General features: G+C 44.2%; 1 protein-coding gene across 1 annotated transcript; it reads right to left on the bottom strand.

Annotated features, from left to right (window-relative positions):
• Positions 1–3,974: 3,974 nt before the first annotated feature.
• Positions 3,975–13,085, bottom strand: LOC115540780 (mucin-2; the record flags this gene model as incomplete). Its single annotated transcript, XM_030352355.1, has 9 exons — positions 3,975–4,350; positions 4,478–4,623; positions 4,720–4,784; positions 4,896–9,229; positions 9,320–9,782; positions 10,357–10,393; positions 10,646–10,837; positions 11,549–11,703; positions 11,802–13,085. Coding segments are annotated over 9 exons (6,930 nt in total), but the record flags the coding sequence as incomplete, so codon positions are not given.
• Between the last annotated feature and the right edge of the window lie 1,677 nt (positions 13,086–14,762).

Raw genomic sequence — 14,762 nt, 5'->3', positions numbered from 1 at the left:
CTGTCGCAAAGTTTAAGTCAATTGTTCCACCATGTTTATGTTTGAATTATTAAGGATCAATTAATAATATCAATCATTTCAAAAACCAATGTTATTTCATGTTAATTGTTTATGGATTCTTCCTGCCTCATTTAATCTGATTTCATATTGATTCCCAAGCCTGATCCCAATCATGATCTGATTTGTTTTTAGACAAATTGGTGAGGGAAAATATTTACACTTAGGAAGGAAAACAAGCTGTATTATTTTCTCTGCTGCTTGTTAGATAAAATATAATTTAAAGAATTAATTTAGATAATAACCAAAAAATTCGACATTTGTTTAATTTTCCTAAAGACCTAGCTACTGGTTTATGAACAATAATAATAATCAGAATAATGTAAAATAATGTTAATTTTATAAAACATTTCCATACGCTCAAAATGCTGCACAATCGGACCCATGTCAAAACAATAATCCAAACCAAGGAATATTAATGAAAAAATAAGCAAACATAGGGGAGTCAAGTTTGTGACAGAAAAACATATAGTTATCTGTGTTACCGTGTTACTTTTCTTTCCGGCTGAGCAATGGGTTTGGTTAAGGTTAGCAGACTAGCAGAGCTATAGCTGAGTTGGGCATCTAAACATGGGGTTTATAAACTTTGTTTTATTACCCCTTTTCATTCAATTGTGGTTTAATTGTATAATTGTACTTCTATTGTTTCTGTAACGTTTTTTTCCCCCTCAAATTCTGTAAAAGTCATCCTGCAGCCTTTACCATGCATCAAAAACTCTTGAAATTTTCAGGTATGGTTACCAATAACCCCCACTACACATAGACCTACATTTGTGGTACTGCACCCAAAGGTGGTGCTATTGTAAAAAGAAAACATGAATTAGTCTTGTTTATCCTCACCAGATTGACCTGGACACAAAATTCTTTCAGAATATTAATCTCTAGAATCAGATGCATTTATAAAACCCTAAAAATGTTTACTTTTCCCACAATTTCATATATAAACCAAACATGATAAAAAGACTAACAGGCTACAAAAATAATCAAAAAATCACCAAAATCGCCACATCAAATCTTTAGACCAAGCCTCACAAAAATCATCGAACAGAATTTGTTTTATTTAGTTCCATTTGAGAAATCTTGGGCAATTAATTAGGAGCAGTTATCCCAATTTTCTTATATTTAGTTGTTGTATAAAAAAAACATTGTGGTACTGCACCAAAAGGTGGCGCTATTTAAGAAAAATATGAACTAGCCTTATTTCTCCTTACTAGATTGAACTGGACTCAAATTATTTCATCATGTAAATCTCTAAAATCAGATGCATCTTTTTCACCCGTGTCATCTGCTCTAAAAAAATTTACTTTTCCCACTTCCCACTTCCACCTTGCGAAGTTATTTTTTCGTTTGGCAAGTAGCCAGTCATTATCGAAAATAAGCCCCTTCAGGTCGAAGCACCTCCATTTCGCGCCGGTGTCCGGTTCGCCCTGTCTGGGCTTATTTTCCTGATGATGACTGGCGTTCTATTATCCCACTTAACGTCAATATTACTCTGAATGTGGAGGGGAAAATAGCTTTATTTGTAATTACAATATTATTCTGCTGTATTTTCAGAGACCCCCCACAGTTATTTGAGTTTGCTGCTTTCATGGGAGCCAGACCTCTCTCTATGGCTCCCACCTAACTCGAACCCTGGCTATAGGTTTATTTACACTGCCGAGCCGGTTCTGTCGCAGCTTGGCACGCCCGGCGATTTCATCTTCTTATCTCAAGTTTCCTGTGTAAAAGCGAGGGGGTCAAATCCCCCGTTCGTCACGGCGCAGGCTTTCTTGGTTCACTGGGGAAGGCGGGGCTGCACACAAAGTCTCTGACCTCTTTAGAATAATTTGTATTATTGCATACTCCCGAATGTTTCATTTCTTTATGAATGAAGACACCCGCATGCAATAATGAGTTCACGTCTGAGTGTAGACCACAAACGCGATTAACTATGGTCAGGGATGTTCTGTCTAGACAGGGTCCAATAAATAGTGAACTTCATCACAGCCTCACCGTAGCGCCTACAGTGCTTAATGCAAACAATTGCAACAAAAAACGCCTGCAGAAATTGACACCCGCTGGTCTCAGCATGATGCATGTTTAGTAGCCTATGTCTTCTGTCATTGATCAATATGAGGACATTTAACCACAATGGTTGAATTAAAATCAGATAGCAAGTGCAGCTCGAAAGCGACCTCCCGCACAAGAGCAATGGAATCATTTGATTTTATTATATGCCTTGTGACGTGGCGTTTGATCGGTACATTCTCGCATGTATTTTTGGAATTTTTAATTGCTGCAATAAATTATGTTGTTGTTGACTAACTTTGCTGTTTAAATCTAACAATAGTCTATGAGTAATATATCGGCGGAAACCACTGTTTTTGGTTGCGAAATGGCTCAAGCTGCGCATTCCGTCGGATGTGTTTTAATAAAACGCATCCAATACTAGGAATGTCCGCTGCTGACGCCACTGAGGCTATAGTAGGCTAACGATGCTCTTAGCATCCTACGAGTACCCCTGGAGTCCTCGTTAGCTACGAGCGTTTTCACGATGTTCGTTACCAACTATGCTTTTCGGAAACGGTGTGAAAACTATACAATGCTCGTACGACGCACTTCACAATCAATTTAGGCTAACGATGCTTTCGGGAAACTGGGCCCTGTACTCTTTTAAGAAAGCTCTTAATTCTCTTGGGAAATGTTTGCTTGGAGTTTTCTTGATGTTGTGTGCTTATCATGTGAATGAGGCTTCATGCAGTTCAGGAATGTCAGTGGCTCAACGGGATAATGCCGTGTACTGGTGATCCTTAGGTTGAGAGTTATTCTGATTAGAGCATTATGAACAAGCTGAACATGACATTCTGTCATTGCCACTCATTTAAGAAACACAACATTGAACAGCACCTGAAATTCATCAGGCAATCAACATTCCGGCTCATTAGTTTCCAAGAATCGGACTGCCAAAACACAGTATGGAATTAAGGGGAACTTCTTCATTAACCATTTTTCCTTCATAATTAACTCTGTCATATTTATATTTCTGTGTAGCCAAGTGTTCTTTACTACAAATGTTTCATTTCCCCAGAATTTCAAAGATTTGTCAGGTATATGTTTTGAAAAAAGCCCTTAATTCACTTGAGAAATGTGTGCTTTGAGTTTTCTGGATGCTGTGTGCTTATCAATAGACATTTTGACCTTGTGAATGAGGCTGCAGTTGAGGTTTATAAGTAGAACATCTTTCCTTAAATATGACAATTATATGTTATTTTTGTATATCTTCCATTAGTGTGTTCTTGACTTTTAATTTTGCTCGGACCCCGTTAATCACCGCTTGCGGTTATATTTGTTGTTGTTTTTTACTCTGAGATGCAGTCCAGATGCTATTTCACTTGATGAATACAATGTCATCCGCATAATGTCAGTGACATGAACTTTTGATTTTACCTAGCAGACTACTGCTGACATAATAATAATAAAAATAATAATAAAAAAAGATTTTACATAGCGCCTTTCAGGATACTCAAGAGTGGGAGGTGAGGGTGTATGTGTAGGCAAGTGAGTGAGAGTGAAAAATGCGCAAGACGCTGGGTGGGGTTGGGAGTAAGAGGCCATAGGCCTCAGAGAATTGTGTGCTTTCGTGTACTTTTTGAAAGTCTCCACGGAAGGGGCACAGTGGATGTGTGGGGGGGAGCTGATTCCACAGCGTGGAACATCATATCCCTTTTCTTTCAAATGTTTTTTTCTACTTTAGGAACTGTTTTAAGAGAGAAATGAAATCGTGAAAGGTAATAACACTATTGTAATTGCTACCCACGTACATATATGTTCCATATGTAAGTTGTACATGTTTCCAGATTTTTTCCTTTATTTAAAATGATTGACATACATTGTTTGATTTTAAACAGATAATATATTAGTAAATATTCACATACAAATCATAAGTAATTCATTAATAAAATACTAATTAGTAAATATTACATATATATTTTTTTTTACATTAATAGACAAGTCCTCTATGAAAACTTGAAACCCTGAAAGATTATGAAACCATGATTGTTTATACATTGTTAAACAGGGCGTGAAGCAGTGAGGTGAAGAACAGTCTAGCGAATAGATCAATATTTTTGCTAGCTGCTCGGTTGCTGGTTGCAGATGTGCTTGTGGCTGTAGCTGCGGCATTATTTGGCGTTGTTAATCTTGATGTTGTTGAAGACCCTACAGTGGTGGGTCTGTGTGGTCTTGTTGTTGTTGCTGTTGTTGATGTTGCAGCAGCAGTTGTGGATGAGGTATCTTCGGTCATATTTGGCATGGCTATGGGAAAGGTAAATATGGAAATATGGTTTTTAGGAAATGGTAAGACGTTATGACACTTTGTATGAATAGCAATGAGTAGTATTTAGATCATTACATTAAAAGTATAGGGTGGAAAAAAACTGACCTGCTTTGATACTGCTTGGAATTATATTCAGGAATATAATCGATGTATCTAGTGCAGTTTTCAGAGATTCTTCTACACTAGTAATGTTTGGCACAACTGATTGATTCACAAAGATCAGATCAAGATCTGTCCCCACAGAGCCTTCCCTGTAGAGATACAAACGGTTGTCATTTGATATTCTGAAGTAAAAGTAAGTAATATTAGCCAATGAATTCAGAATAAATAAATAGTAGCCTACTGACCACAGATGTCTTAGATGCGATCTAAGGAAAATGTTCGGATAGGAATGGCGGTATCCTCTATTGCACTAAAGATGAGAAGCGACACATTTAAATTATTATGAATGAGATATTACAATAAAAATTGTTAAAATGGGACATTTATGGAAAGAGATGTTTCAAATAGTAATGTATATTACCTCTGTTGTTATATTAAAACTGATCGCTTTGTATTCTTTAGACTGACGATTGATGTAAGCTGGGATCCATTTACGCATTATTCGAAACTGCAGTAGAAGGTAGCCTTCATCTTCTTCTGGAGGGTTAGTTGATACTGTTGTGGATTCCGGGGAACTAGTCGGAGTGCCTGTGACTTCTTTAGTTGCTTTAGTTGCTGTTGTAGTTGTGAGACCAACTGTTGTTGTTGTTGTTGTGGGGCCCGCAATGGTAATTGTGGTACCTGCGATTGTTGTTGTTGGGCCTACAGTTGAAGTTGTAGGTCTTCCAATTGAGGTGGTTGGAGTAGCTGTGGTTGTAGGAACAGCAGTTGGGGTTTTTGAACCTGCTGTTGTTGTTGTGGTTTGATTAGCAGTTGTCGTTGTGGGACTTGCAGTGGACGTTGTTCGTCTTGATGTTGTTTTTTGAAATGCGGTTGTCGTGGTTTGAGCAGCTGTTGTAGTTGTGGGACCTGATGTTGTAGTTGTTGGAACTGCTGTTGTATAAGTTTCTGTCGTAGTTGTTGGACCTGCAGTTGTGGTGTTTTGAGCAGCTGTTGTTGTTGCACGACCTACCGTTGTAGTTGTTTGACCTGCTGTTATTATTGAGAGAACAGCTTTGGTAGTTGTTGGACCTACAGTTGTGGTGGCTGGAGCAAAAGTTGTTGTTGCGGGATCTGCTGTAATAGTTGTTGAAACTGATGTAGTAGTTGTTGGACCTGAAGTTGTAGTTGTTGGAACTGCTGTGGTAGTTGTTGGACCTGCAGTTGTGGTTGTTGGAGCAGCTGTTGCGGTTGTTGGACTTTCCGTGGTACTTGTTGGACCAGACGATGTAGTTGTAGGAGTTGCTGTTGTTGTTCTGGGACTTGCTGTGGGAGATGTTGGACTTGAAGTTGTAGTTGTTGGAACTGCTGTGGTAGTTATTGGACCTGCAGTTTTGGTGGATTGAGCAGCTGTTGTAGTTGTTGGAGCAGCTGTTGAGGTTGTTGGACCCTCCGTGGTACTTGTTGGACCAGACGATGTAGTTTTGGGGGTTGCTTTTGTTGTTGAGGGACCTGCTGTGGTAGTTGTTGGACCTTCAGTTGTGTTTGTTTCAGGAGCTGTTGTCGTTCTGGGACCAGCTGTGGTAGTTGTTGGACTTGAAGTTGTAGTTATTTGAACAGCTGTGGTAGTTGTTGGACCTGCAGTTGTGGTTGTGGGAGCAGTTGTTGTGGTTGTTGGAATCTCTGTGGTACTTGTTGGACCAGACGATGTAGTTGTGGGAGTTGCTTTTGTTGTTGTGGGACCTGCTGTGGTAGTTGTTGGACCTTCAGTTGTGTTTGTTTCAGGAGCTGTTATCGTTCTGGGACCAGCTGTGGTAGTTGTTGGACTTGAAGTTGTAGTTATTTGAACAGCTGTGGTAGTTGTTGGACCTGCAGTTGTGGTTGTGGGAGCAGTTGTTCTGGTTGTTGGAATCTCTGTGGTACTTGTTGGACCAGACGATGTAGTTCTGGGAGTTGCTGTTGTCGTTGTGGGACCTGCTGTGGTAGTTGTTGGACTTGAAGTTATAGTTGTTGGAACTCCTGTGGTAGTTATTGGACCTGCAGTTTTGGTGGGTTGAGCAACTTTTGTAGTTGTTGGAACTGCTGTGGTAGTTGTTGGACCTGAAGTTGTGGTTGTTGGAGCAGCTGTTGTGGTTGTTGAGCTCTCCGTGGTACTTGTTGGACCAGACGATGTAGTTGTGGGTTGAGTTGTTGTTGTGGGACCGGCTGTGATAGTTGTTGGACCATCAGTTGTGGTTGTTTCAGGAGCTGTGTTCGTTGTAGGACCAGCTGTGGTAGTTGTTGGACTTGAGGTTGTAGTTGTTGGAACTGCTGTGGTAGTTGTTGGACCTGCAGATGTGGTTGTGGGAGTGGTTGTTGGAATCTCTGTGGTACTAGGGGGAGTTGCTGTTGTTGTTGTGGGACCAGCTGTGGTAGTTGTTGGACTTTCTGTGGTACTTGTTGGACCAGACGATGTAGTTGTTGGAGTTGCTGTTCTCGTTGTGGGACCTGCTGTGGTAGTTGTTGGACTTGAAGTTGTAGTTGTTGGAACTGCTGTGGTAGTTGTTGGACCTGCAGTTGTGGTGGGTTGAGCAGCTGTTGTAGTTGTTGGACCTACAGTTATGGTTGTTGGAGCAGCTGTTGTTGCACTTTTTGGACCTGCTGTAGTAGTTGTTGGTCCTGACGTTGTTGTTGTTTGCACTGTTGTGGTTGTTGGACTCTCCGTGGTAATTGTTGGACCAGACGATTTAGTTGTGGAAGTTGCTCTCGTTGTGGGACCTGCTATGGTAGTTGTTGGACTTGAAGTTGTAGTTGTTGGAACTGCTGTGGTAGTTGTTGGACCTGTAGTTGTGGTGATTTGAAGAGTTGTTGTCTTTGTGGGACCTGCTGTGGTTGTTGTTGGACCAGCAGTTGTGGTTGTTAGAGCAGCTGTTGTGGTTGTTGGACTCTCCGTGCTACTTGTTGGACTAGACGATGTAGTTGTGGGAGTTGCTGTGGTTGATGAACGACCTGCTGTGGTAGTTAATGGAGTTGCTGTTGTTGTTGTGGGACCTGTTGTGGTAGTTGTTGGACTTGAATTTGTAGTCGTTGGAACTGCTGTGGTAGTTGTTGGACTTGCAGTTGTGGTGGGTTGAGCTGGTGTTGTGGTTGTTGTACTCTCTGTGGTACTTGTTGGACCAGAAGATGTAGTTGTGGGAGTTGCTGTTGTTGGTTTGGGCCCTGTTGTGGTAGTTGTTGGACCTTCAGTTGTGGTTGTTTCAGGAGCTGTTGTCGTTGTGGGACCTGCTGTGGTAATTGTTGGACTTGAAGTTGTAGTTGTTGGAACTGCTGTGGTAGTTGTTGGACCTGCAGTTGTGGTGGGTTGAGCTGCTGCTGTTGTTGTTGTAGGACCGTCTGTGGTAGTTTTTAGACCTGCAGTTGTGGTGGTGTGAAGAGCTGTTGTCGTTGTGGGAGCTGCTGTGGTAGTTGTTGGACTTGAAGTTGTAGTTGTTGGAACTGCTGTGGTAGTTGTTGGACCTGCAATTGTGGTTGTGGGAGCAATTGTTGTGGTTGTTGGAATCTCTGTGGTAGTTGTTCGACCTGCAGTTGTGGTTGTGGGAGCAGTTGTTGTGGTTGTTGGAATTTCTGTGGTACTTGTTGAACCAGACGATGTAGACGTGGAAGTTGCTGTTGTTGTTGTGAGACCTGCTGTGGTAGTTGTTGGACCATCAGTTGTGGTTGTTGGAGCAGCTGTTGTGGTTGTTGGACTTTCCGTGGTACTTGTTGGACCAGACGATGTAGTTACGGGAGTTGCTGTTGTTGTTGTGGGACCTGCTGTAGAAGTTGTTGGACCTTCAGTTGTGGTGGGTTGAGCAGCTGTTGTTGTTGTAGGACCCTCTGTGGTAGTTGTTGGACCTGCAGTTGTGGTGGTTTGAAGAGCTGTTGTCGTTGTGGGACCTGCTGTGGTAGTTGTTGGACCTGAAGATGTGGTTGTTGGAGCAGCTGTTGTTGTACTTTTTGGACCTGATGTAGTAGTTGTTGGTCCTGACGTTGTAGCTGTTGGCACTGATCTTTTTGTTGCAGGGTTTGATGTGGTAGATGATAGACCTGCTGTGGTAGTTAATGGACCTGAAGTCGTAGTCGTTTGAACTGCTGTGGTAGTTGTTGGACTTGCAGTTGTGGTGGGTTGAGCTGCTGTTGTGGTTGTTGTACTCTCTGTGGTACTTGTTGGACCAGACGATTTAGTTGTGGAAGTTGCTCTCGTTGTGGGACCTGCTATGGTAGTTGTTGGACTTGAAGTTGTAGTTGTTGGAACTGCTGTGGTAGTTGTTGGACCTGTAGTTGTGGTGATTTGAAGAGTTGTTGTCTTTGTGGGACCTGCTGTGGTTGTTGTTGGACCAGCAGTTGTGGTTGTTAGAGCAGCTGTTGTGGTTGTTGGACTCTCCGTGCTACTTGTTGGACTAGACGATGTAGTTGTGGGAGTTGCTGTGGTTGATGAACGACCTGCTGTGGTAGTTAATGGAGTTGCTGTTGTTGTTGTGGGACCTGTTGTGGTAGTTGTTGGACTTGAAGTTGTAGTCGTTGGAACTGCTGTGGTAGTTGTTGGACTTGCAGTTGTGGTGGGTTGAGCTGCTGTTGTGGTTGTTGTACTCTCTGTGGTACTTGTTGGACCAGACGATGTAGTTGTGGGAGTTGCTGTTGTTGGTTTGGGCCCTGTTGTGGTAGTTGTTGGACCTTCAGTTGTGGTTGTTTCAGGAGCTGTTGTCGTTGTGGGACCTGCTGTGGTAATTGTTGGACTTGAAGTTGTAGTTGTTGGAACTGCTGTGGTAGTTGTTGGACCTGCAGTTGTGGTGGGTTGAGCTGCTGCTGCTGTTGTTGTTGTAGGACCGTCTGTGGTAGTTTTTAGACCTGCAGTTGTGGTGGTTTGAAGAGCTGTTGTCGTCGTGGGAGCTGCTGTGGTAGTTGTTGGACTTGCAGTTGTGGTGGGTTGAGCTGCTGTTGTGGTTGTTGTACTCTCTGTGGTACTTGTTGGACCAGACGATTTAGTTGTGGAAGTTGCTCTCGTTGTGGGACCTGCTATGGTAGTTGTTGGACTTGAAGTTGTAGTTGTTGGAACTGCTGTGGTAGTTGTTGGACCTGTAGTTGTGGTGATTTGAAGAGTTGTTGTCTTTGTGGGACCTGCTGTGGTTGTTGTTGGACCAGCAGTTGTGGTTGTTAGAGCAGCTGTTGTGGTTGTTGGACTCTCCGTGCTACTTGTTGGACTAGACGATGTAGTTGTGGGAGTTGCTGTGGTTGATGAACGACCTGCTGTGGTAGTTAATGGAGTTGCTGTTGTTGTTGTGGGACCTGTTGTGGTAGTTGTTGGACTTGAAGTTGTAGTCGTTGGAACTGCTGTGGTAGTTGTTGGACTTGCAGTTGTGGTGGGTTGAGCTGGTGTTGTGGTTGTTGTACTCTCTGTGGTACTTGTTGGACCAGACGATGTAGTTGTGGGAGTTGCTGTTGTTGGTTTGGGCCCTGTTGTGGTAGTTGTTGGACCTTCAGTTGTGGTTGTTTCAGGAGCTGTTGTCGTTGTGGGACCTGCTGTGGTAATTGTTGGACTTGAAGTTGTAGTTGTTGGAACTGCTGTGGTAGTTGTTGGACCTGCAGTTGTGGTGGGTTGAGCTGCTGCTGCTGTTGTTGTTGTAGGACCGTCTGTGGTAGTTTTTAGACCTGCAGTTGTGGTGGTTTGAAGAGCTGTTGTCGTCGTGGGAGCTGCTGTGGTAGTTGTTGGACTTGAAGTTGTAGTTGTTGGAACTGCTGTGGTAGTTGTTGGACCTGCAATTGTGGTTGTGGGAGCAATTGTTGTAGTTGTTGGAATCTCTGTGGTAGTTGTTCGACCTGCAGTTGTGGTTGTGGGAGCAGTTGTTGTGGTTGTTGGAATTTCTGTGGTACTTGTTGAACCAGACGATGTAGACGTGGAAGTTGCTGTTGTTGTTGTGAGACCTGCTGTGGTAGTTGTTGGACCATCAGTTGTGGTTGTTGGAGCAGCTGTTGTGGTTGTTGGACTTTCCGTGGTACTTGTTGGACCAGACGATGTAGTTACGGGAGTTGCTGTTGTTGTTGTGGGACCTGCTGTAGAAGTTGTTGGACCTTCAGTTGTGGTGGGTTGAGCAGCTGTTGTTGTTGTAGGACCCTCTGTGGTAGTTGTTGGACCTGCAGTTGTGGTGGTTTGAAGAGCTGTTGTCGTTGTGGGACCTGCTGTGGTAGTTGTTGAACCTGAAGATGTGGTTGTTGGAGCAGCTGTTGTTGTACTTTTTGGACCTGATGTAGTAGTTGTTGGTCCTGACGTTGTAGCTGTTGGCACTGATCTTTTTGTTGCAGGATTTGATGTGGTAGATGATAGACCTGCTGTGGTAGTTAATGGACCTGAAGTCGTAGTCGTTTGAACTGCTGTGGTAGTTGTTGGACTTGCAGTTGTGGTGGGTTGAGCTGCTGTTGTGGTTGTTGTACTCTCTGTGGTACTTGTTGGACCAGGCGATGTAGTTGTGGGAGTTGCTGTTGTTGTTTTGGGTCCTGCTGTGGTAGTTGTTGGACCTTCAGTTGTGGTTGTTTCAGGAGCTGTTGTCGTTGTGGGACCTGCTGTGGTAGTTGTTGGACTTGAAGTTGTAGTTGTTGGAACTGCTGTGGTAGTTGTTGGACCTGTAGTTGTGGTGGGTTGAGCTGCTGCTGTTGTTGTTGTAGGACTGTCTGTGGTAGTTGTTGGACTAGACGATGTGGTTGTGGGAGTTGCTGTGGTAGATGATGGACCTGCTGTGGTAGTTAATGGAGTTGCTGTTGTTGTTGTGAGACCTGCTGTGGTAGTTGTTGGACCATCAGTTGTGGTTGTTGGAGCAGCTGTTGTGGTTGTTGGACTTTCCGTGGTACTTGTTGGACCAGACGATGTAGTTACGGGAGTTGCTGTTGTTGTTGTGGGACCTGCTGTAGAAGTTGTTGGACCTTCAGTTGTGGTGGGTTGAGCAGCTGTTGTTGTTGTAGGACCCTCTGTGGTAGTTGTTGGACCTGCAGTTGTGGTGGTTTGAAGAGCTGTTGTCGTTGTGGGACCTGCTGTGGTAGTTGTTGGACCTGAAGATGTGGTTGTTGGAGCAGCTGTTGTTGTACTTTTTGGACCTGATGTAGTAGTTGTTGGTCCTGACGTTGTAGCTGTTGGCACTGATCTTTTTGTTGCAGGGTTTGATGTGGTAGATGATAGACCTGCTGTGGTAGTTAATGGACCTGAAGTCGTAGTCGTTTGAACTGCTGTGGTAGTTGTTGGACTTGCAGTTGTGGTGGGTTGAGCTGCTGTTGTGGTTGTTGTACTCTCTGTGGTACTTGTTGGACCAGGCGATGTAGTTGTGGGAGTTGCTGTTGTTGTTTTGGGTCCTGCTGTGGTAGTTGTTGGACCATCAGTTGTGGTTGTTTCAGGAGCTGTTGTCGTTGTGGGACCTGCTGTGGTAGTTGTTGGACTTGAAGTTGTAGTTGTTGGATCTGCTGTGGTAGTTGTTGGACCTGTAGTTGTGGTGGGTTGAGCTGCTGCTGTTGTTGTTGTAGGACTGTCTGTGGTAGTTGTTGGACTAGACGATGTGGTTGTGGGAGTTGCTGTGGTAGATGATGGACCTGCTGTGGTAGTTAATGGAGTTGCTGTTGTTGTTGTGGGACCTGCTGTGGTAGTTGTTGGACTTGAAGTTGTAGTTGTTGGACCTGCAGTTGTGGTTGTGGGAGCAGTTGTTGTGGTTGTTGGAATCTCTGTGGTACTTGTTGGACCAGACGATGTAGTTGTGGGAGTTGCTGTTGTTGTTGTGGGACCTGCTGTGGTAGTTGTTGGACTTGAAGTTGTAGTTGTTGGAACTGTTGTGGTAGTTGTTGGACCTGCAGTTGTGGTGGGTTGAAGAGCTGTTGTCGTTGTGGGAGCTGCTGTGGTAGTTGCTGCACTTGAAGTTGTAGTTGTTGGAACTGCTGTGGTAGTTGTTGGACCTGCAGTTGTGGTTGTGGGAGCAGTTGTTGGGATCTCTGTGGTTCTTGTTGGACCAGCCGATGTAGTTGTGGGAGTTGCTGTTGTTGTTGTGGGAACTGCTGTGGTAGTTGTTGGACTTGAAGTTGTAGTTGTTGGAACTGCTGTTTTAGTTGTTGGACCTGCAGTTGTGGTGGTTTGAAGAGCTGTTGTCGTTGTGGGATCTGCTGTGGAAGTTGTTGGACTTGAAGTTGTAGTTGTTGGAACTGCTATGGTAGTTTTTGGACCTGCCGTTGTGGTTGTGGGAGCAGTTGTTGTGGTTGTTGGAATCTCTGTGGTACTTGTTGGACCAGACGATGTAGTAGTGGGAGTTGCTGTTGTTGTTGTGGGACCTGCTCTGGTAGTTGTTTGACTTAAAGTTGTAGTTGTTGGAACTGCTGTGGTAGTTGTTGGACCTGCAGTTGTGGTTGGTTGAGCTGCTGTTGTTGTTGTAGGACCTGCTGTGGTAGTTGTTGGACCTGCAGTTGTGGTGGTTTGAAGAGCTGTTGTCGTTGTGGGACCTGCTGTGGTAGTTGTTGGACCTGCAGTTGTGGTTGTGGGAGCAGTTGTTGGGATCTCTGTGGTTCTTGTTGGACCAGCCGATGTAGTTGTGGGAGTTGCTGTTGTTGTTGTGGGAACTGCTGTGGTAGTTGTTGGACTTGAAGTTGTTGTTGTTGGAACTGCTGTTTTAGTTGTTGGACCTGCAGTTGTGGTGGTTTGAAGAGCTGTTGTCGTTGTGGGATCTGCTGTGGAAGTTGTTGGACTTGAAGTTGTAGTTGTTGGAACTGCTATGGTAGTTTTTGGACCTGCAGTTGTGGTTGTGGGAGCAGTTGTTGTGGTTGTTGGAATCTCTGTGGTACTTGTTGGAACAGACGATGTAGTAGTGGGAGTTGCTGTTGTTGTTGTGGGACCTGCTCTGGTAGTTGTTTGACTTAAAGTTGTAGTTGTTGGAACTGCTGTGGTAGTTGTTGGACCTGCAGTTGTGGTTGGTTGAGCTGCTGTTGTTGATGTAGGACCTGCTGTGGTAGTTGTTGGACCTGCAGTTGTGCTGGTTTGAAGAGCTGTTGTCGTTGTGGGACCTGCTGTGGTAGTTGTTGGACTTGAAGTTGTAGTTGTTGGAACTGCTGTGGTAGTTGTTGGACTTGCAGTTGTGGTGGGTTGAGCAGCTGTTGTTCTTGTAGGACCATCTGTGGTAGTTGTTGGACTAGACGATGTAGTTATGGGAGTTGCTGTGGTTGATGATTGACCTGCTGTGGTAGTTAATGGAGTTGCTGTTGTTGTTGTTGGACCTGCTGTGGTAGTTGTTGGACCTGCAGTTGTGGTGGTTTGAAGAGCTGTTATGCTTGTTGGACTCTCCGTGCTACTTGTTGGACTAGACGATGTAGTTGTGGGAGTTGCTGTGGTAGATGATGGACCTGCTGTGGTAGTTAATGGAGATGCTGTTGTTGTTGTTGTTGGACCTGTTGTGGTATTTGTTGGACTTGAAGTTGTAGTCGTTGGAACAGCTGTGGTAGTTGTTGGACTTGCAGTTGTGGTGGGTTGAGCTGCTGTTGTGGTTATTGTACTCTCTGTGGAACTTGTTGGACCAGACGATGTAGTTGTGGGAGTTGCTGTTGTTGTTTTGGGCCCTGTTGTGGTAGTTGTTGGATCTTCAGTTGTGGTTGTTCCAGGAGCTGTTGTTGTTGTGGGACCTGCTGTGGTAGTTGTTGGAGTTGAAGTTGTAGTTGTTGGAACTGCTGTGGTAGTTGTTGGACCTGCAGTTGTGGTTGTGGGAGCAGTTGTTGTGGTTGTTGGAATCTCTGTGGTACTTGTTGGACCAGACGATGTAGTTGTGGGAGTTGCTGTTGTTGTTGTGGGACCTGCTGTGGTAGTTGTTGGACTTGAAGTTGTAGTTGTTGGAACTGCTGTGGTAGTTGTTGGACCTGCAGTTGTGGTTGGTTGAGCTGCTGTTGTTGTTGTAGGACCTGCTGTGGTAGTTGTTGGACCTGCAGTTGTGGTGGTTTGAAGAGCTGTTGTCGTTGTGGGACCTGCTGTGGTAGTTGTTGGACTTGAAGTTGTAGCTGTTGGCACTGCTGTGGTAGTTGTTGGACCTGCTGTTGTGGTTGTGGGAGCAGTTGTTGTGGTTGTTGGAATCTCTGTGGTACTTGTTGGACCAGACGATGTAGATGTGGGAGTTGCTGTTGTTGTTGTGAGACCTGCTGTGGTTGTTGTTGGACTTGAAGTTGTAGTTGATGGAACTGCTGTGGTAGTTGTTGGACCTGCAGTTGTGGTGGGTTGAGCTGCTGTCGTTGTTGTAGGACCGTCTGTGGTAGTTGTTGGACCTGCAGTTGTGGTGGTTTGAAGAGC

Source organism: Gadus morhua, chromosome 3 (assembly GCF_902167405.1).
Source record: "Gadus morhua chromosome 3, gadMor3.0, whole genome shotgun sequence".
Taxonomy (NCBI): domain Eukaryota; kingdom Metazoa; phylum Chordata; class Actinopteri; order Gadiformes; family Gadidae; genus Gadus; species Gadus morhua.
Note: the sequence above shows the minus strand (reverse complement) of the source record. Positions and strands in the feature narration are given on the sequence as shown.